The 20,171-nt window shown below is 37.2% G+C and overlaps 3 protein-coding genes across 3 annotated transcripts; all 3 read left to right on the top strand.

Annotated features, from left to right (window-relative positions):
• The first annotated feature begins 1,884 nt into the window (after nucleotides 1–1,884).
• LOC132272854 (peroxidase 43-like) lies at nucleotides 1,885–3,869 on the top strand. Its single transcript, XM_059773933.1, has 4 exons — nucleotides 1,885–2,121; nucleotides 2,213–2,395; nucleotides 2,868–3,030; nucleotides 3,358–3,869. The coding sequence occupies exons 1-4, from the start codon at nucleotides 1,885–1,887 to the stop codon at nucleotides 3,765–3,767; spliced, it is 993 nt and encodes a 330-aa protein (XP_059629916.1). The 3' UTR covers nucleotides 3,768–3,869.
• Nucleotides 3,870–4,081: 212 nt separating this feature from the next.
• Nucleotides 4,082–7,651, top strand: LOC132274406 (psbP domain-containing protein 4, chloroplastic). Its single transcript, XM_059775685.1, has 5 exons — nucleotides 4,082–4,491; nucleotides 5,629–5,732; nucleotides 5,956–6,067; nucleotides 7,120–7,347; nucleotides 7,450–7,651. The coding sequence occupies exons 1-5, from the start codon at nucleotides 4,203–4,205 to the stop codon at nucleotides 7,512–7,514; spliced, it is 798 nt and encodes a 265-aa protein (XP_059631668.1). The 5' UTR covers nucleotides 4,082–4,202; the 3' UTR covers nucleotides 7,515–7,651.
• An 8,823-nt stretch (nucleotides 7,652–16,474) lies between these two features.
• LOC132272855 (F-box protein At5g03970-like) lies at nucleotides 16,475–19,035 on the top strand. Its single transcript, XM_059773934.1, has 4 exons — nucleotides 16,475–16,587; nucleotides 17,088–18,150; nucleotides 18,562–18,690; nucleotides 18,952–19,035. The coding sequence occupies exons 1-4, from the start codon at nucleotides 16,475–16,477 to the stop codon at nucleotides 19,033–19,035; spliced, it is 1,389 nt and encodes a 462-aa protein (XP_059629917.1).
• Nucleotides 19,036–20,171: the final 1,136 nt, after the last annotated feature.

Raw genomic sequence — 20,171 nt, forward strand, 5'->3', positions numbered from 1 at the left:
AATTTTTGATTACTCAAATTTTAATGACAAATATCAAATAATTTTATTTTATTTATCAGAAGCCCCTGAAAGGACCAAACAATTTTATCTCATGAAATCGACCTTTGTAACTTCACATAGTCTTAATTATAAGCTAATAAGAAATTTGGCCAAATTTTGATATTTAAAAACGGAAAAGAAAATTTAAATTAACGACCTAAAAGACCTATGAGTTATCCGCAAGGAAAAATCTTAAATGCCAAATTTTGATATTTAAAAACGGAAAAGAAAATTTAAATTAACGACCTAAAAGACCTATGAGTTATCCGCAAGGAAAAATCTTAAATGACACCAAAATCATAGACAAAGTTAAAAAAACCATAAATTGAAAGTTTTTAATGTCTCCTCAAATGTAAAAGAAGATTGGTTTTATTGACTCAATATTAATTAATATGCCTAAATATGACAAGTCGAAATCATATCAATCAAAATAATAATACTTTTTAGAAAAATAATTAATATTCTTGTTATGTCAATCAAAATAATAATACTTTTTTAAAAAATAATTAATATTCTTGTTATTTACATAACAAGTATTCTTTTCTTACCAAAAAGTTTAAAAGCCTATGCTATAAATTCTCTATCCTCAATCTTGAGAGGCTAACATTTTGGGAGGCCTAGGCGAATCTCTTAAATTTGAGAGGCCCAAAATTTGGAAAGACCCTAAGCCTAGTCTTTTATTATTATTATTATTATTTTTTTGGCCGGTCCTGCCTCGAAGAGGAGAGAAGAGGTCTTAGTTTGAGCGTGAGCAGAAATGGTGTGTGTTTACTTTTTCATTGAAAAAATCTATTTGCACCCAAGTGGAAAATCGATTTGCTTACCATGTTGTGGGCTAAATTATTTTTTGTGCGGGTACTTTTGCATTTGCAAGTGTGCAACCTAGCTAGTCTTGGTATGAACTTGGTGGGTATAAAAATTGACAATTACATGCTTGCATACGCGTTTTCTATTGGTTTAATTACTTAAATGACCGTATCTACACAAAAGTGCCAAGAAATGATGACAACTACTAATGAAAATGTACATTTCTTAGTCAACATTGTGATTAAAGGTGTGTTTGGTTAGCAAGAAAATCAACCTGGCCTCTTAGTTGCTACATTTGTCTTATGACATGGTTTGTTATGAAAAATATTCATGCAATTTTCGTGTCTTTCCAAGACTACTCAGACTAACCAAATGGAGTAAGAAAAGCAAGACTAGAAGAAAAGTCAAGTCACAAATTGTGGAACACTTTGGACTTAAAAGGTGGATATGAATGGACTTTAAGTGAGAGAATGGACCAAACTTGCATGGAAAAAAGGTTGTTGGCTCCTTTTAATAGATTTTCTACTTTTCTAGTCTTTATATACATACATTGGAAGAACATGGAACAAAGTTCCAATTACTCGTGATTCTCATCTTTCTATTGTTGTCTCTGGACCAAAAAAAGAGAGTCTATGTAATTAAGCATATGATCATGAGGTTGAGATAAGTTCTCATTTGTTATTGGTTGTTGCAAATGAAATATACGTGTCAAATGTACTATAACCGTGTTATACAGCAGAGGACGAATATAAATTCTTATATGCGTGTGAAGGTTGCACACTTTTTAATGATCCATAGCAATATAGTTTAATCTAATATTTCTAATCTATGGCTATGGATTTTTTTATTTTTTATTTGTAAAACAAGAAAGAGGTGGAGTAAGTGTTAAGTTTGGAGATTGTGTGTGTGTACAAAAGTCACAAAAAAAGTCATGCAGTTGTGTTGACACATTGCAAAAAGATGATTCTATATATAAGAGTACTAGTCTAGCTCTGAGCCCTCCATCTAGCACTCTTGCTTTGCTTCTTCTTCACCACCATGGCCTTCTTAGAAATCCTTAATTGCAATGCAAAGGCTTTGACTTTAGCTCTCATTCTATGCCATCCCTTGCTAGGGGTAGTACTTTCAGAAGGCAAACTCAATGTGGGCTTCTACTCCAAAACATGCCCTGAAGCTGAGTCCATTGTCCGGTCTGTCGTCGCCGAAGCCGCAAACTCCAACCCAAGAATCCCTGCTATCTTGCTGAGGCTCCAATTCCATGACTGCTTTGTTGAGGTCTTTGTCACCTTCTATGTGTGTGTGTGTTTAATTTTGTAAATAGCTTATTGGATATGTGTCGGTTTTTTTTTTTTTTTTTTTGGTGTAGGGTTGTGATGGTTCAATTCTGATTGATAATGGTGAAGATGGTGAGAAAAATGCTTTTGGTCATCAAGGCCTTGGAGGGTTTGAAGAAATAGACAAAGCCAAAGCAAAGTTGGAAGATGAGTGTCCTGGAATTGTTTCTTGTGCAGACATTGTTGCTTTGGCTGCTAGAGATGCTATTGTTTTGGTAATAATATATTGTTTTTTTATTTTTATTTTTATTTTCTGAGAGTTCAAGCAAATCTTCACGCCCCATAATATTTTTTTCCTTCGGTAAATAATAAAAATAAAAAATAAAAATATCAAAAAACTTATACCATCGAGACTAGTGCCCATTCTTAATACTAAGTAACTTTAATTTGTAATCAATTCTATGTGTCTAATAGGTGTCTTTTATGTAGTTGAAGTTCCCGGACTTCTTTACTATTATTAGGCTCCTAGACATCTGTGACTCTGTGTCTGCACCGTGTGTATAATATATACACATATGTCTCTAATTAGGTAGGAATATGCACACACGTCCATGTGTGATTCTGACGTATTTTCTGTTGTTTGTTTTTGTTTTGTTGTAATTATGAATGTGTGTTTTCTTTTTTCAAAATCATTGACGAAATTTGAGTTTATTGTGTCTGTATACGACTGATATGTAAATATTGCAGAGTAAAGGACCATCTTATGAGGTACAGACTGGCCGGAGAGACGGTCGGGTCTCAACTAAGTCTCATGCCGATGAGCTGCCGGAAGTTGACGATTCAATCCAGCTTCTCAAATCCAAGTTCACAAAGAAGGGACTTTCAGATAAAGACCTTGTCCTTCTTAGTGGTACATATATTATATACTTACATATATAACCAATTGAACAGCATTCGCGACATGTAGTGCATTATATACAGTAACATTTTGTGGTAAAAATAGTCCGATCAACTGGTATCGTGTGCGGTTCTCGGTGAATTTTATCACTCTCAATGATAAATTTCATAAAATTTCACTAGTTATGTGAAATTTCACATAGCAAAATCCATAATTAATAGTGGTAAATTCAGTAACGGCATAAAATTGTGACCGAAGAGAATTTTGATTCTAGTGAAAGCGTGTGTAGAATATTACAACGAGCTTTGTATAGTAATTCATATGCTGAAAACGTTTCAGCTGCGCATACCATTGGCACCACTGCATGTTTCTTCATGGAGACTCGACTCTACAGCTTTAACGGCAGAGCCGGCTCTGATCCTGCAATCAACCCTCAGTTCCTTCCTGAACTTGAAGCCAAGTGCCCTAAAGATGGAGACGTGAATGCACGAATGCCGCTTGATGCGAGGACCGGCGAGACATTTGACGATCAGATTTTGAGCAACATCAAGGGTGGTTTTGCTGTGATAGCATCGGATGCTAGGCTCTACGAGGACGAGAGTACCAAGGAAGTGATTGATGCCTATGTGGGCATGTCCAAATCCTCATTTGAGACAGACTTTGTCGCGTCCATAGTGAGGATGGGTCAAATTGGTGTCAAGACAGGCTCAGAAGGAGAGATCAGAAGAAACTGTAGGGCTTTTAATTGATCTGTTACATATATTGGCTTTGAAGTTGCTTAGTATATAATTAAAAAAAAAAAAACACACACACGGTTGGGCTTTGTGTTTACATGTGTGCAATTAGGAACATAATACAGTATTACTTAATTTTCAGAAGCTGATCAAGTAGATCAACTAATATACATGTATGTATTAAGTTTTATTGTTTTTCTTGTAGTGGTGTCCCATTTAAAATCTTGATTTATTCTGGATCCTTAAAGAGTGACTCGTACACGTGGCACGTTTCAAGCCAGTGATGTGATGATTTAATAGATATTAAATATGTAAAAGGCTGTGACACCACATCCACACATCCTGAGAAGGCTTTTTGAGACGATGATTTTACAGTTGTTGGTAACATCTGTTTGAATCCTCTGAAGACTGTGTAGAAAATTCTACATACAATTCCATTTTCTCGGGAAAATGGGAACAACCATATTCACTAGCTGTTGCTTGTCCTGGAAAGTCCCTTCACTAGAGAAAGGGTGTTCAAGAACAAAGGCTTTTGGAGGTTCAAGAGAAAATGGGTATTTTGATGATGAAGAGAGTGAGAGATTGGTCTCTGGGTTGTTGAAGAGAAGGCAAGCTTTAGTTTCTGGGGTTGGATTACTATCTTCTGCTGTTTTGGGTTATCCAAGAGAGGGATTGGCAGTAGTGAAACAGGGTCTTTTGGCTGGGAGGATACCTGGTCTCTCTGAACCAGATGAACAAGGTTGGTTTTTCATGGTCCCACATATTTATTTCACTTCTATTCAATTCATGTCTTTTATATATCTACTGTAATCTCAACATGGAGAAAATATAGTTCTTTTTCTTTTTCTTTTTAAATATTATTCTTAGCTTATTCTACCCAATTCAGGATTACAAATAAAAACCTAGGAAAAAATTACCCAAAAAAAAAAAAAAAAAAACACCTATTATCCCTGTTTCTTTAATTATGTTTTCCATGGAAAATTTTACATTACTCCAATTTCTCTCCACACTGATGATATTTGTTCCATACAATTTGATTATAGATTCTGCCCCACAATTTGCCTCAACCACACACACACGAGATAAATAAAAGGATGAGAATTCATGTAACAGAAGGCATAAAGCCAATGTACAATGACTAATACATTCATGAAAACCCCAACTCCACCAAGTAAAGAGCAACCAAAAAAGAGAACAAAACCAAAAGAGAAAGCTAACATAAGAGGAGCAAGAATTATTGTCCTTAAAACAGACTATCCCTATATAAACAATAGTAGCTCTACAAACCGATAAAACATCATACATCAAGTATCCCGAGGGTATTTTGACATGCGGTATGAAAATTCCCAATTTTCCTTGATAATAGAGAAGCGGGAGTTTTCAAGAGAAATGAGGAGTTTTTATTGGGAGGGGTACCACGTGCCAAGTATCCGGGGTATTCAATACTTTCTCTTACAAGCCATATCATAAGACAAATATTTTTGCAGCCGCATAAATTTCTAATGGAGGCATACCAGCCCTTCTTAACCATGTAAAGACATATCAAGGACCATAATCCAGAAAGAAGCTCTGTACAATACTGATAAAATGTCAAAACAACAGTTAGAATACTCTGCACACTGATAAAATGTCAAGCCAACCAATACCATGCAATAAGCAAAAATTAGACAGAAGTAACAAACCCCGTAAAACGACAAGAAATACTGATTTGTGCATTCATTTGTTTTGTTGAGCCTCAAACATATATGCATAAAGTTACTATTCTTAAACTTTGAGGGGGAGCAAAGAAATTGGATCATATTATTATCACCTTGTGATTTAATTTTATTTTTCAAGTGAACTGTCACCACTCATTAGAAATAAAATGCTCAGACAGGTTGGTGCACATACCGCAGACCAGATGAGAAGTCCGGAGGGCATGGCGTTGGATGGAGTCCAATTATCCCATACATGTTTTCAGTGCCTCAAGACTGGGAAGAGGTAACAGTCGACTTCAACAAAATAGACTTCTACCTCCACTTCTGAGCTTCTTTCAAACCCGTAGCCAAATCGTTTGAAGAAATTTCTTTGTTCCAATCAAATAAAACATTGACTATTCAATTGTATTTACATCCAACTGATCAAGCTTTTGACCTTGCAGGGTTAGTTTTTATCGAATGCCTTAAATCACTTCTCTAAACTAGTCTCTTGATCTGTGTTTCAGGTTCCTGTATCGATTGCAGATTTAGGTGGCACAGAGATTGATTTGAGATTTGCTAGTCCTAAAGAAGGACGAGTATTCGTCATTGTTGCTCCTGTCCTCAGATTTGCAGATAGTGAGTTTCCCTAAGTTCTTGTTCCTAGTATTTTTTTCCCTCCCCTAACTGAATTACTTCATTAAACCAAAACCTAGGCTACAAAAACAAGGGATTCAAATTCCCAGCAGCTCAAAAATCGTGTTCCTAGTCTTTTTTCTACATTCTGAATAATGCCCTAAGATTCTTGTTTAGTTTAGCAACTTGACAATTTTACACAAACCATCAATTAGAAATTGTATTCTAGTTATATTATTCCTTACTATCTTTATCACAACGACACAACCATATCCAAGTAACTTCTATAAGCATATCTAGATTTACTAGTCCTAAAGAAGGACGCATATTCGTCATTGTTGCTCCTGTCCTCAGATTTGCAGATAGTGAGTTTCCCTAAGTTCTTGTTCCTAGTATTTTTTTTCCCTCCCCTAAATGAATTACTTCATTAAACCAAAACCTAGGCTACAAAAACAAGGGAATCAAATTCCCAGCAGCTCAAAAATCGTGTTCCTAGTCTTTTTTCAACATTCTGGATAATGCCCCAAGATTCTTGTGTAGTTTAGCAACTTGACAATTTTACAAAAACCATCATTAGAAATTGTATTCTAGTTATATTCTTCCTTACTATCTTTATCACGACGACACAACCATATCCAAGTAACTTCTATAAGCATATCTTTATCTAGGTTGATGTTTTGTAGATCTTGGTGATGATTTTTTAGTCTCGCTTTTTTACCCTTTTTTTTTTTTTTTTTTAACAATCAGAACGATGTCCTAAGATTCATGTGTAGTTTAGACTCATCAATTGAAACTTCAATCTCTAGGTTGATGTTCTGTTGTGTAGTAGATCTTGGTGATGATTTTCTAGTCTCTTTTTTTTTGTTTTTTTGAACAATCAGAACAATGTCCTAAGATTCATGTGTAGTTTAGACTTGACAAGTTTATTCAAACCATCAATTAAAACTTCAATCTCTAGTTATATGTTTTCGAACCTACTTTCTTACAGCCACACAAAAATACCCAAGTTCGTTCTATAAGCACATCTTTATCTAGGTTGATGTTATGTTGTGTAGATCTTGGTGATGACGCTAAAATTGAGCGAATTGGACCACCCGATAAAGTGATTAGTGCATTTGGACCAGAAGTGATTGGTGAGAATGTAGAGGGCAAGGTATTAAGTTCTGAAGTAGCAGAACACTCTGGGAGAAAATATTACCAGTTTGAATTGGAACCTCCTCATGTTCTGATCACAGCTACTGCTGCAGGGAATCGTCTCTACTTGTTCAACGTAACTGGCAACGGTATAGACATTTACCCTGCATTCACAAGCTTTACATGATCACATCCAAGAATCTTAGCTATCTTTGAAAATCAAATAATTTCACTCCTTTTGATCTTTGTAGGTCTTCAATGGAAGAGGCATTACAAGGATTTGAAAAAAATAGCCGACTCTTTCCGTGTCGTCTGAGTGGGAGATTCTTTCTTATAAATTCAGATTTCAAAAGTATGTAAATCTATGGCAGAAAAGAAAAAAATAGTGCATGTACAACACAACGGTTTGAATCTAAATGAATCTAAAAATATGTACTTTATTCAAATGATAAACTATAATGTACACTACCAATTTTCTTTAAAAACAAAAAATCAGTTGCAACTCCCTCTGGGTATTTTTTAGCTGCACTTGTAACATATAGAATGATCGATCACTACTCAACATTGCACAATATGATTATGGTATCCTAATTACAGTGAAAGCGAAGGGAAGGAACTGCAAAAGCTACCTCCTTTTCGGGTGAAATGATCAGTATGGAGGTGCTTTGGCCTAATGCTCCAACAAGTTCAAACATGATGAGTGGACACAACTTACATAACCACCAAAGGTGGTACCTTAATGGGACTTTCTTGCTCTTCAAAGTAAAAGGTCAACAATTCTAGTCCCGGCAAAGTGAGGGTGCGAGTGTATTTTGTCGGTTAAAATAAAAACTTACATATTTCTCTCGTCTACCCTCTTACACACACTGGCATTTTGTGTTGGAAATGGGGGCATTAAAAACATAAACTTTGGATGAGATTTGAAATAGATTCTGCTAATAATTTTTTACGGATCTCTAGACAAGCGCGTTTCTCTCCGCAAGGAGATGAACATGGTATATTTACTTTCTGAAATTCATTTCCGAATGAATAAGAAATTAGCTCCAAAGTGTAGTGTTTTGATAAGCCTAAATGGGTATGCAAAATGTGGGAAGTGTTTGTCTCACATGGAAAAAATGTTGAAACAAATTGAAATTTAAATAAGCTGAGTTTAGGATTTGGGCTTGGGCTCGGGCCTAATTGTAAAGTCCAGATTCTTCTTTTTTTGGAATTTTGGATTGGGCCCAATTTTGAGCTGGGCTTATTTAAATGGGTTTCACAAATGAGTGGGGTTTTTGGGTGGTTGGTTTTTTGAATTAAAAAAACTACTTTTTAGTTTTTCTAAAAGGTTACACCTTTTAAATTAAAAAACCATATTTTAGTTTTTTCTAAAGGGTTACACCTTTTAAATTAAAAAATCACTTTTAGTTTTTTCCAAAGGATTACACTTTTTTCCGAACCATCATAACCCATAGTTGCACCTACTCGAAAAGGCACATTGCAACCTATTGGAATGGATGTGTCTATTGGTGAACAGACACCATGTGAACCATTGCAACCTATTGGAATGGATGTGTCTAGTGGTGAATAGACACCATGTGAACCATTGCAACCTATTGCAATGGTTGTGTCCAATAATGAAAAGACGCACCCCATTCGAAAAGGCATTTCTGTTTCTATAAATACCCCCCTTTAGATCATTTGCAATTCATTCAATTTCATTTTCATTTTCTTCTATCTCCCTCTCTAGACTAGAACCCAACCCAAGTGGGTTCAAACCATAGATTAAGTGGTTCGAGCCACTTCGATCCTAATCCAATTTCATCGAGCCATATTAAGATTGGTCCGAACCATTTGGTTCGGATTACACACAATTCAATATTTATATAGTATATATATGCATTTTTGAGTCAGAGAGAGTATTAATACTCACGGAGGAGGTTCGCCGTATCCACGAGTTTGTAGTGCTGTTACTGGTGGATGTAGACCGTTGTATCCTGGGAGATAGACGCAACTGAGTCCGTTAGCACCATAGCGGGGCGAATCTGTCTTAAGGACATAGTATCCAATACTAGCCTCGATCCAGGTTCATTCCTTGCATATTATTATTATTTTATTGCTTTATTTTGTATATTTAATTAAATATAGAGTTGCATATTTAATTAATGATTTATTAGCATATTGTTAATTATCTCATGACATATTAGTATAAGGGTTGTTATTTCTTAAAAGTCACATTAAGCATATATTTTACCAACATTTTGGAGTCCAGATTGGTTACACCCTTGAAACTGGGAAGTAGTGGTTCCTCTCACAAAACCGGGGCTGGATGCTGCTGAATAATATTGAACTGTATGTCGTTTTAGCCTTCTCCCATCATTCAGAATTTTTATAAAGGTTCTTCTCCCATCGATGCCTTTATAAAAGTTGTGTGTATTACATTATTATCGCTACAATCTTTCTCCTCAAATTTGATCAGCAATCAATCTCTGCAACTAAATGCAGTGAGTTTCTTTAAAGCAAACCGAATGCTCGAGATTGTCTGAATTTTCATGAGTGAATGATAGTTGAATCTACATCAGACTTACTGAATTCCATGAGTGAATAAGAGCTGAATCTACATTAGATCTCACTATTGTTTTGAAGGCAGCAAACAACCATAAAATTCCTTTGGTGTACGGCCGGCACAAAACACAAGACCTTTGGATCGTAATTCCACAGGGCTATGGCACAACGTTTTCATGCTAACAAAAAATAATAATAATAATAATAATAAATAAATTAAAAATATTATAAACTTTTCAAAGTAAAAAATTGATGATTCAAGTTTCGATAAAATGAGTGTGTTAGTTTTTCTCGTTAGAAAAAAAAAAAAAAAAACGGGAGACTCTCCCCAAGTCTATAGATTATGAGGATGCGGTCAAGACGATCTAGGTGTTTGCTGTATTTTGGCTGACCCCTGGGGTGCGCGGGCATGCCAGAGTCTTTATTGTTCACCGGACTCTGTGTGCTCGTAAACATATAAAATATAAATAAATTAAGAAAATGCATAGATACTAAGTGTGAATTTTGATGGTGTGGGCCCTCACGCTGTTGTCCGGGTGAACAATACTCACTTCATACAATAGTGTCATAGTGGAGCTAGTAATTGGGAATCGAACACAACTGAAGTATTTAGAGTTACAAAAACCCACTTGAAAGGAATTAGGTATAGCAAAACTCCACCTCCTATTCAAATTATCTAGAAATCAACAAATGTGTTGGCATAACTTAATCCTCCCTCTCCCACAACCCAAAAAAAAAAAAAAAAAAAAAAAAAAGAATTAAAAGAAAAAAGGAAAAATCAAGGCAAAAGAAGTGTACCCTCTTGGCAAACTGGCATTTTGGAGTCCAGATTGGTTACACCCTTGAAACTTGAAAGTAGTGGTTGCTCTCACAAAAGTGGGGCTGCATGAACTTCACTGTATGTCCTTTTAGCCTTCTCCCATCTTTCAGAAGCTTCATAAAGGTTCGTCCATTTTTCAGAACCTTTGGTTCTTCTCCCATCATTCAAAACCTTTTCTTCATGCTACATTATTAGCGCCACAATATTCTCTTCGGATTCGATCTTCAACTGAACAAGGATTATAGCTGCTGCCAAACTCCTTCACACAACAGTACTCATCTGACTGGGCACTTCGGACTCATATGGGCTGTTTGCTGCCTTCGAAAGAATAGTGAGTTTCTTTAAACCAAGCCAAATGCCATGAGTGAATGGAGAGTTGAATCTACATGATCTCACTATTGTTTTGAAACACAAGACCTGTGGATCGTAATTCCACAACGAAATAATTTTAACGAATACATATTTGTGAGTAGAGAATTTTTTGAGTGAAGGTCACTCGGTTCAATTCGCATGGCTATGACACAACATTTGCACGTCAACAAAATAATAATAATCCAAAGTATGATTAAAAAAAAAAAAAAAAAAATTAAACTTACATATTTCTAAGAAATTATTTTAATAAATACAACCGAATACGCCGAAATTTTAAAACTTGGAAGCCTATTAGATTTCGACAAATCTAAAATTTATCCTTTGGAAGTAGAGCTTTAGAGGATCTACGTGTCTACCAACTTTTGACATACTTCAATCAGCTAAAATTTAAAACTTTTAGAACTCGGTTTCAACATATATGCACTTTATTCCTTTGAAGTAGAACTTTAAAGGGCGTACGTGTCTACTAAATTTGAGTTCTAATTGAAGGTAAGCGGTTCTACTCACATAGCTATAATACAACATTTTTATATCAACAAAATAATTAAATAATAAATAAATTTTTATAGATAAACAATTTTTTTTTAATGTAAATTCTGATAAACTCACACAGCACCTGTGTTTTCGAATAAATGTCCAACAATTAAATATAAATTACTCAATTGATTAATATGTGCAACTTTTTTTTTCTGTGTTTTTAGATAAATTCACATAAATCACTCCATATTGATGTGTGAGCAAGAGATATTAACCTAAATGTCATGCTATTAATCTGTGCAACTTTAATGGGATTGATGAATGCTTCATTATATCATTATCTGTTATCAAAGTCCTCTTCAATGCCTACAGGAAGGAAAGTCGTTATCCTAACTTTCTTACAGTATCTTAAGATAGACTTGGCTATTTTGAAGTTGAGTCAATGGACCGTCCCCTTAAGCAGCGATCTAACAAAGCAAAGTTGTGCCATATGTGGGCGTTGAGAGCAAGCACGTCGGACAGGGCAGGAGTCAACAGCGAGCACGGTCAATAGGAAGAGAGGCGGCAAGCCCTAAATGCCAGTAGAGAGAGGGCAAAAAATTTAGAGCCAAATAGAGATTAAAAAAAAAAATAGTATATTTTACACGCAAAAAATTCAGTATAAAATTTCAATATAATTTACTGTGTCTCAAAATTCAGTATAAAATTTTAATATAATTTCCCGTGTCTCAAATTTTTCTGAAACTCGAAGGCTCTCTCTCATCTCTCAGCGCGAAACCTAGGGTTAGCTCGAGCTTGAAATAGACGACCGATCTGTGATTTGAAGCTCTTTGAAAATACTCCTAGAGAGTGGTTCATTTTTGAAGAAATCAGGTTTCCTTATTTTTGTTCGATTTTAACATGTGTATTGTATGAACTTCCTTTCCACTATTAGGATGTTTTAATATCTTATATACATTTAAAATGGGGATAAAAAAATTATAAGTTTTTCTCTCTCTCTCAAAAAGCGGAGACGCCTCATTCGAAGAAGTCTCATTCTATTTATAGGCATCCTACGACCAAAATTCTTTACCATTTTATTCTTTACCATTCTAGAATATTATTTAGTCTCGTGATATTTGTGTTCTAAAATTAGCATTTAGTGCTCTGCTGACCTACGATAATAATAATATGACAAAAGTACCCCTCATGTACTCGGTTCACCTCTTTTCCTGTTTATGCTTCATATATCGTATTTATCTGATTTTATTAAAAAAATAAATAAAAAAACCGATGATCAAAGGGAAGACGTGAGAACTAAAGAGGAACAAGAATCATTTGAACATCGTGGAAGGTGGGCTTGAGTTACTTGACAGGGTGATTGATAAATAGATGATGAGTTTGTTGAAGAAGAATCGTTCAAACAAAGAAAGAAAAGAGAGGGAGAAGTGAGAAGAGAGAAGAAAAAAAAAAAAATTACCAAAGTTTTACATTGAATGGGAAGTTCAAGGTTAAATTTGTCTTTTTTGTTATAAAAGAATAAAAGCGGAGCACCTTGGTTTGTTACCCCACTCTTCTCATGCCACGTAGATGTTACGCACATCTTCTACTTTCTTTGCTTTCATAATCTTCTACTTTCTTTGCTTTCATAATTCTCTATATAACGTTAAAAAACTCTAAAACTACGCATTGCTCTTGCCATGTAGACACTATGCACCTTCTTAACGTTCGTGTTTGTAAAATTAAAAAAAAAAAATTGTTCGTATCTGTATAGCATAGCCCCCAACAAGTTCCATTTAATTTATAATGGTCTGTTTGTTAAGGGAAGTTTAATGAAGGGAATGTGTAATTTTTTTTCATTTTTTTTTTTCAAGTAAAGTTCCATTAGCAACGTTCGTGGAAGAGGGCACATGTTGGTATATTTCCCTTTTTTTTTTTTTTTTTTTCTCAAATTCCCTTCATTAAACTTCAGGTATCCAAAATCACCTGAAATGTTATTTTCGTTTTGGTGATTTGAAAACTGGCAGTTTTTGTTTGACAAACAAAGTGGGGTGAGTAAATTATCTTAATCTGAAGTCTTGGTCAAATTTGTGACCACGTCCCAATTGAAACTAATCGGTCAAAGAGGAATGAGCTTAGATTTATGAATTACGACTAAAATAACGTGGTTAAGTGAAATTATAAAGTTATGGGCTCATGCTGACAAAACCAATGTGTCATGTTCGACTCTCACCATTATTGTAGTTTGGAAGTAGGTCCCTGCATACTCTGAGTGCTAAAAAATTTACTTGCAATAGATGTCTTGCGTAATTGTAATGAGCTAACCACCAGTCAAGAAAAGACCAAAGATATTTTAACATATTTTATGGAAAGAAGAAAAGAAAAAATACAAACACATATATACATATATTTTGTTATTTTATGTAATTAGATGCAATACGACAAAGAAGAGAATTTATTAGGTAGTCACCGATTATTGATCCCCAGTCAATGTTGTACCGACACAAAAGTAAGTGTGTTAGTTTTATATCAACATTAATTTTTTTTTTTACTTATGTGTCATCACGCAATTGGTTGGAACCAATCCCGAGACTATCTAATAATTTATCGTGAAGGAATGGTTAAGAGGCCCACAATTAATTAAAAATTAGGATAAAGTGTAATAAACCCTTCTCAACTATATCTCAATAAGCAAAAAACCCCCCTGAAGTTTTAAAGTAGCAAAAAAACCCCCTTATACTTAGTTGTTTGGTTGCAACTTACCTATTTCGATGACCGGTCGATCATTTTTTAAGGTTTACCGGGCACGTGATTAGAAATATTTGTTTAAAAGACCATACAGCCCTTGGTTGACCACTCAAAAGTCTAATACCCACCAAACAATCCCTAATGCCTTAAAAAAAACAAAACAAAGAAACACCATAGATCAGGTCAGGATGAAGAAGACGATGTTCGCATCCACCGACAACATGCTCGGTCTTCTCATCGACCGACAATGTGCTCAGTCAAACCCGATACAGTGCTTGGAAACTCAGATTATTCATATCGAACCCCACACACACACACCATAAAACCTAATTGAAACCATAAACCCACTGCCACAACCACCATCACTGTCGATCAGGTTGGGGATAAAGAAGATGATGTTTGCGTCGACTGAGTGCTCCGATTCCGCGCGTGGAAACTCAAATAATTTCCAAACTACACACTACAAGCCGTCAAACTCAATTGAAGCCACAAACCCTCCACCACTGTCAATCTCAGATCGGAAATGAAGAAGATGATGTTCGTATCGCCCAATTACCTGCTCGATCAAACCCGATACAACCCTTGAAAATAATTCATACCGAACCTCACCACACACCGCCAAACCCAATTGAAACCACAAACCCACTGCCACAACCACTATCACCGCCATCACCATTTGGCATGACTTTTTCTCTCCATCACCACAAGCACACTGCCACAACCACAAACCCTCCACCACCGTCAATCTCTCCATCGCCTTGAGCGAGACTGTGATAAAAAAAAAAAAAAAAAAAAAAAAAAAAAAAAAAAAACAAACAAACAAACAACAAAATCAATGGCAGACACATTGTAACAGAAACTCAGAAACCCAATTTCTCACCGGACTTTTCTTTGCACCGCCGGTCCGTCACAGTCGCTGCACTACCCACCGATTCCACCGGCCACCGGCCGAGCTCGCCGCCGAGTCTCCATGGCAGAGCCCGTCCTCACTACCGTCCATCCTCTCCACCATCCAAGTTCATCCACGCGCGAAGCTCTCCACCTTGCTCGCCGCCAAGTCTTCAAGGCCAATCCCGTCACCTACCGCTGGGCTATTCCTCCACCGTTTGCTTACTCCCATCGCCACCGCCGGGCTGTTTCCGTTTCCTTCCCCGAGCTCAACCCCCATAGTTGCCGCCACACCACCACCACTATTAGATCCATCTCCTCTGCCATGATGCCTATCTGGCTCTCTCGTCTCTTCTTTAAGTTTTCTCTCTCTTAGCTTGCTGTGGCTTGGGAAATGTTTTGTGAACGTACAGTAGATGGTAAGTAAGTTAAAAGATGTAGTCTTTTACGAGGGTAAACTGGTCTTTCACTTTTTTTGGCGCCGGAAGTTTACGTGGTGGGGTAAAATGCAACTAAACAATAGTTTAAGGGAGATTTTTTGTAATTTAGGGGGATTTTTTGTAAAATTTTAATAATTTAAAGGAGTTTATTGTATTTTATTTTAAAAATTATTAAATAATCTTGATTCATTAATAATTGATAGATGAATCAAATGAATGGTCGTGATATTGAGACAGAAATGTCTAACCTACTAGCAAGGCAGAAAACATGTCGCTGCCCAACTGACAAACAATTAATCTTATTTGGCATCAACATCATCACACGTCATCTATTCAACTTCTCACCTTGGAACAAACTGATTACGAAGACCTGCCATCACCGACACCAAATCTCGACGTCCTCTTCATCATCATTCTACCGGCACGGACTGAACTCGTGGTTTGGGAGCTTGTCTTCATTTCAATCCGGCGCCCGCGTTCTCACGGTATTTCACGCGTCTTCTTCCTCCAAATCATCTGACGTTCTCTCCTCCGTCGACAACGACGTCGCCGATTCCCACCAAGAACAAACTAGTCAGCGTGGATCGTTTAAGCTCATTGCTAATGGAGCCTTCAATTCAGTTGGGTTATCACTGAAGCTTCCAATTTGGTTTTCGTTTGATTACCGAAAATCAGTCGCCTGAGGTTCTGTGCACTTGTCGGCGTCTATAGATGTTGAAGGTCGATCAACACCGAATGGTGGTGCGAATGGGGATGGACCAGATGGTGGTCCTCCTGTGGTGGTTGCTTGTGGTTGAGAGAGAGAGAATGTTCATTTTTTTTTTCTCTCCATCTATTTCTGCTGCAGACTGGGGGGTTGGGGATGGTGGTGCCGATTACGCCGTTTTGATCGACGCTGACGGCAGTTCTCTGGCTTCTGCTCGCCTTTGTAGTACCCATCGCCAGCGAAGTAGACACAATCAGGGCCTAAAGGTGCTGTTGGAGACTCCATATTGAAGTGCAAAACGGATGGCCGGAGATTGGTTTACGATTTCGGGGAGATCAGGAGTGTTGGTTGAGAGATTGGTTTACGATTTTGGGAAACAGATGGCCAGGAGATGGAAGGGTTCCACCATAAGAGTGTGAGAGAGCCGCAACATAAGTTATACCAGGGTGAAGATGAGCGAGAGACTGAGGAGATAGAAAACTAGACGTGGGTGGAAGGCTTTCGAAATCATGACGTGGCTAGCCATGTAGGCATTGGTCTAACAAATCTGTCAATATCATTTTCCTTGAAAAAATGACCATTTTTGTGCATTAATATTATAAAGAAGAGTAATGGTACTCACATCACACTGAATACTTGAATTGTTTAACAAAGTTATTTTTAATTAGTTTGAATAGAGTGTTCCATTTATTTATTTATTGAATAGATGACCAATTCGAAACAGTAGTAGCAATTAACAATTAATTGTTACAATTACTTTATTTAGTTTTTCTATTTGTTACCATTACTTTATTTTGTTATTCTTATTCAGAATTTTTATGTCTGTCTAATCATCTTCTTTTTTTTAATGTTTGATTTCTATTTCTATTTCATTGTTTATTGATCTCCTTTTGTATCTCTCTCCTTAATTTCCAGGATAATGAAGAGTTGCCGCAGAAGGTTTAGCAGTGTGGAAGCTGTGTCACACAGCGATGAACTTGTAAATGAGATTTTGCTTCGATTGCCTCTAGATGCCGTCTGCAAGTTTAAGTGTGTATCGAAGACATGGAACAGTTTGATCTCTCATCCTCTTTTCTGCAGCAATTACCTTTCTCAAAGAAAGAATTCTCTTCTCCCATTGTTGGGATTCTTTCGGGTTTCTTGTTCTGCAGAAATTACATTTAAATTTTCATTCCTACAAAATTATAAGGAAAAGAAATTTACAAGTTTGGATTTGTGTGAAGACTATTTATTAGAAAGTGTTTCTCCCGAAGGCTTAATACTATGGCGTTCAAAAGGCAACATGGTTTTGAAATTCTACGTCTGTAATCCGGTTACAGACCAATGGTTAACTCTTCCTGAACCAAGACATGCTCCATCCTCAGAGGTTTTCTCTTGTGGGGAATGTAGCAGCAAAGATGGTGATGGTGTAGTGCATTTCAAACTAACTCTAGCTATTATAGAAAAGAGGGTGGGAGCCACATATGACGGATTACATTTAGAAACTCTCTCTTCTCGGACAGGCGAATGGAGCGAATCATTTATCACTTTTCCATCTGAATTTTCAGATGATCTTGACGAGTCCTGCGTATGTCGTTCAGTAGGTGGGATCTTGTACTGGAAAGTTAGTAGTGGTCATTTGGCTGCTTATGATCCCAACATGGGGGAAAATCGTCTCTGGCTGATAGAGTTCCCTCCTCCTTGTCTCAAAAAGGGAAGGGGATTCTCTGTGGAATATGTCTTGGGACAGTCGTCGTCACGGGATGGTTGTCTTCTTCGGTTTGCCGTAAACGTAAAAGAAAAATCGATGATCAAAGTGTTGGAGCTCAAGAAGAAGCTTTCTAGTTATAGCTTATCTCACATCATACCAAGTAGTGAATGGGTGTTGAAGGAAGAAGTGAGTCTGAAGAAGTTGGGCATCGGTAATTGTTGTCGTTTGATGGTTTTTCATCCTCGCGATGCAAAACTTGTGTATCTTAAGCAGGGATGCAGGGTGTTGGTTTCAATTTTCAACTTTCTAAGTGTACACAAAATTATTCCTCTATCCCTTACATATTAAAAGTCCACTTCGGAAATAGTTCCTTTTTTGAAGTGAACTTTTAATATGGAGCTGAGGTAATACATGAATGATCCCGGACAAATAGCATGGTGACACAGATTCATGTTGGCAGACCAATATAGTCTGGTGAGTGCCGAGTGGTGGATTGAACAAATGGAAAATGCCTACCAATTTTAGTTATTAATTTATTGTATTTATTTGTAGTAAATGTTGGTCGCAAAGTTTAGTCCACTCCATACTTTAATTGTATTTCTCCAATGAAAATTTTCGAAAGAGATGAATCCCGACCGTATCTCACATAGCTGTGGTGGGTCCCTAGAGCTGCTTTGTGGTGTTGTATAACAAGTGTAGATACCTGGTTCTCGTCGGTTGAATAGTCAAAGAAAAGAGGTCTGGGAATATATCACAAAGCAATATGAGGAATGCAGAAAGATGGAAGAAGGGAGAGAAAACCAGTCCAGTCAGAGAATTGGAGCAATGGTAAGGAAGAAGCTACCGTCAGTTCCTGCCTCCTTTTTTCGTCATTGCCTTCTTTTTATAGCCTTAGGTCATCCAGGGGATACATTGTTGGGCCTCTATGTTGGGAATGGGTCAGGGTCATTCCCTTTTTGGGTCATGTTGCCCTAATCCCTACATTTTTGGATCCCCTGCCAAGTGTACCTTTCCCGGTGAATAATCCAAAAAATAGCAGGCTGTAAAAGCAATTGTACTATTCCAGCTGTCTTTTGCTCTTATTCTTAGACTGGGTCTTGCCTTAGTGGACAAGACATTACTAATTTTCCATCATCCATTCCAAAATCCCTTCTGCGTCCTAATTTCGCTTGAAGAGCCCTACCATAATTCTTCGTTGCTTGGATCGAGATTCGACGCCCACCGATCGATGGTTCATGGCAGTGTCAGATCGAGGTTTAAGGCCCGTCGATCTATAAATTGTGAAAGTCGGATCGAGGCCCATCGATCGACAGATTGTGAAGGTCAGATCGAGGTTCAAGGCCCGTCAATCAACATATTGACTTCAGATCGAGGTTCAAGGCCCGTCGATCGACAGATTAGGAAGGTCGGATTGAGGTTCAAGGCCCGTCGATCGACAGATCGTCAAGGGTCAGATCGAGGTTCAAGGCCCGTCGATCGACAATTTGTGACGGATCAAGGTTCAAGGCCCGTTGATCGATGATTTGTGATTAACAGATCGAGGTTCAAGGCCCATCAACCGACAGATTGTCAAAAGGTCAGATCGAGGTTCAAGGCCCGTCGATCGACAACAACTCGGATCGAGGTTGTGATTTGTGACTATCAGATTCAAGGTCCATCGGCCGAATGTAGATTAAGATTGAGGCCCAATAATCGACTATCACATACCTTGCTGAGGTGGACTTTGTCAAAGTGTTGACTGTTTGACTTGGCCCTTGGTGACGTGGCTAGACCACATCCACATTTAGTCCCCCTGCACGTGGCGTTTTTGAATTTTAAAATAAAAGGATAAAGCGGCGCGTGCATAGAAAACATAATAATGTCTTGCCTTGGAAACTGAAGTCTTTTCGGCTGCTGTCAGTTACCTATTTAATAAGGAGGTGATGAGACACAACTGTTCGGTGTCTTCGTCTTCTCCAAAACTCTAACCGTGATCTATATATATAGAACCAGGGCGGAGAGAGAGGAAGCCATTACAGAAAGAAAGAGAAAAAAGGAACGACCGTGCCAGGCTAAGAAGCAAAATGAAGTGAGCGTATTGTGTTAAACAAATGAGTGTGTGAGGGCAACAAAGCTATTACTGTGTAAAAGCGGGTAAGATATTTGATAAAATGACAAAGAGAAAACAGTTGAGCAAACTCGGTGAATTAGTGCCGGAAGTACCGTCGAAGGAAGAATAGAAGAGGGCTCCGTTCTTTGGGCCCATGGATAGGTTCTGGACAGCTACAGGAGACATAGCCAGTGATAAGATTGATAGTGATGTGGCCCAG

This window comes from Cornus florida, unplaced genomic scaffold (assembly GCF_030987335.1).
Source record: "Cornus florida cultivar Cherokee Brave unplaced genomic scaffold, ASM3098733v1 CherokeeBrave_3.0.0_Hap2_Chr09, whole genome shotgun sequence".
In the NCBI taxonomy this organism is placed as follows: domain Eukaryota; kingdom Viridiplantae; phylum Streptophyta; class Magnoliopsida; order Cornales; family Cornaceae; genus Cornus; species Cornus florida.

Bases quoted from the DNA above. Each gene is read 5' to 3' on its own strand.
- LOC132272855 (XM_059773934.1), top strand. From the start codon at position 16,475: ATGGCCGGAGATTGGTTTACGATTTCGGGGAGATCAGGAGTGTTGGTT. The intron at 16,588-17,087 runs GTGAGAGAGCCG...CTTAATTTCCAG, and splicing joins AAGGGTTCCACCATAAGAGT to GATAATGAAGAGTTGCCGCA. The intron at 18,691-18,951 runs GTAAGGAAGAAG...TCTTATTCTTAG, and splicing joins GTCAGAGAATTGGAGCAATG to ACTGGGTCTTGCCTTAGTGG.
- LOC132274406 (XM_059775685.1), top strand. From the start codon at position 4,203: ATGGGAACAACCATATTCACTAGCTGTTGCTTGTCCTGGAAAGTCCCT. The intron at 4,492-5,628 runs GTTGGTTTTTCA...ATGCTCAGACAG, and splicing joins CTCTGAACCAGATGAACAAG to GTTGGTGCACATACCGCAGA. The intron at 5,733-5,955 runs GTAACAGTCGAC...TCTGTGTTTCAG, and splicing joins TGCCTCAAGACTGGGAAGAG to GTTCCTGTATCGATTGCAGA.
- LOC132272854 (XM_059773933.1), top strand. From the start codon at position 1,885: ATGGCCTTCTTAGAAATCCTTAATTGCAATGCAAAGGCTTTGACTTTA. The intron at 2,122-2,212 runs GTCTTTGTCACC...TTTTTGGTGTAG, and splicing joins TCCATGACTGCTTTGTTGAG to GGTTGTGATGGTTCAATTCT. The intron at 3,031-3,357 runs GTACATATATTA...AAAACGTTTCAG, and splicing joins AGACCTTGTCCTTCTTAGTG to CTGCGCATACCATTGGCACC.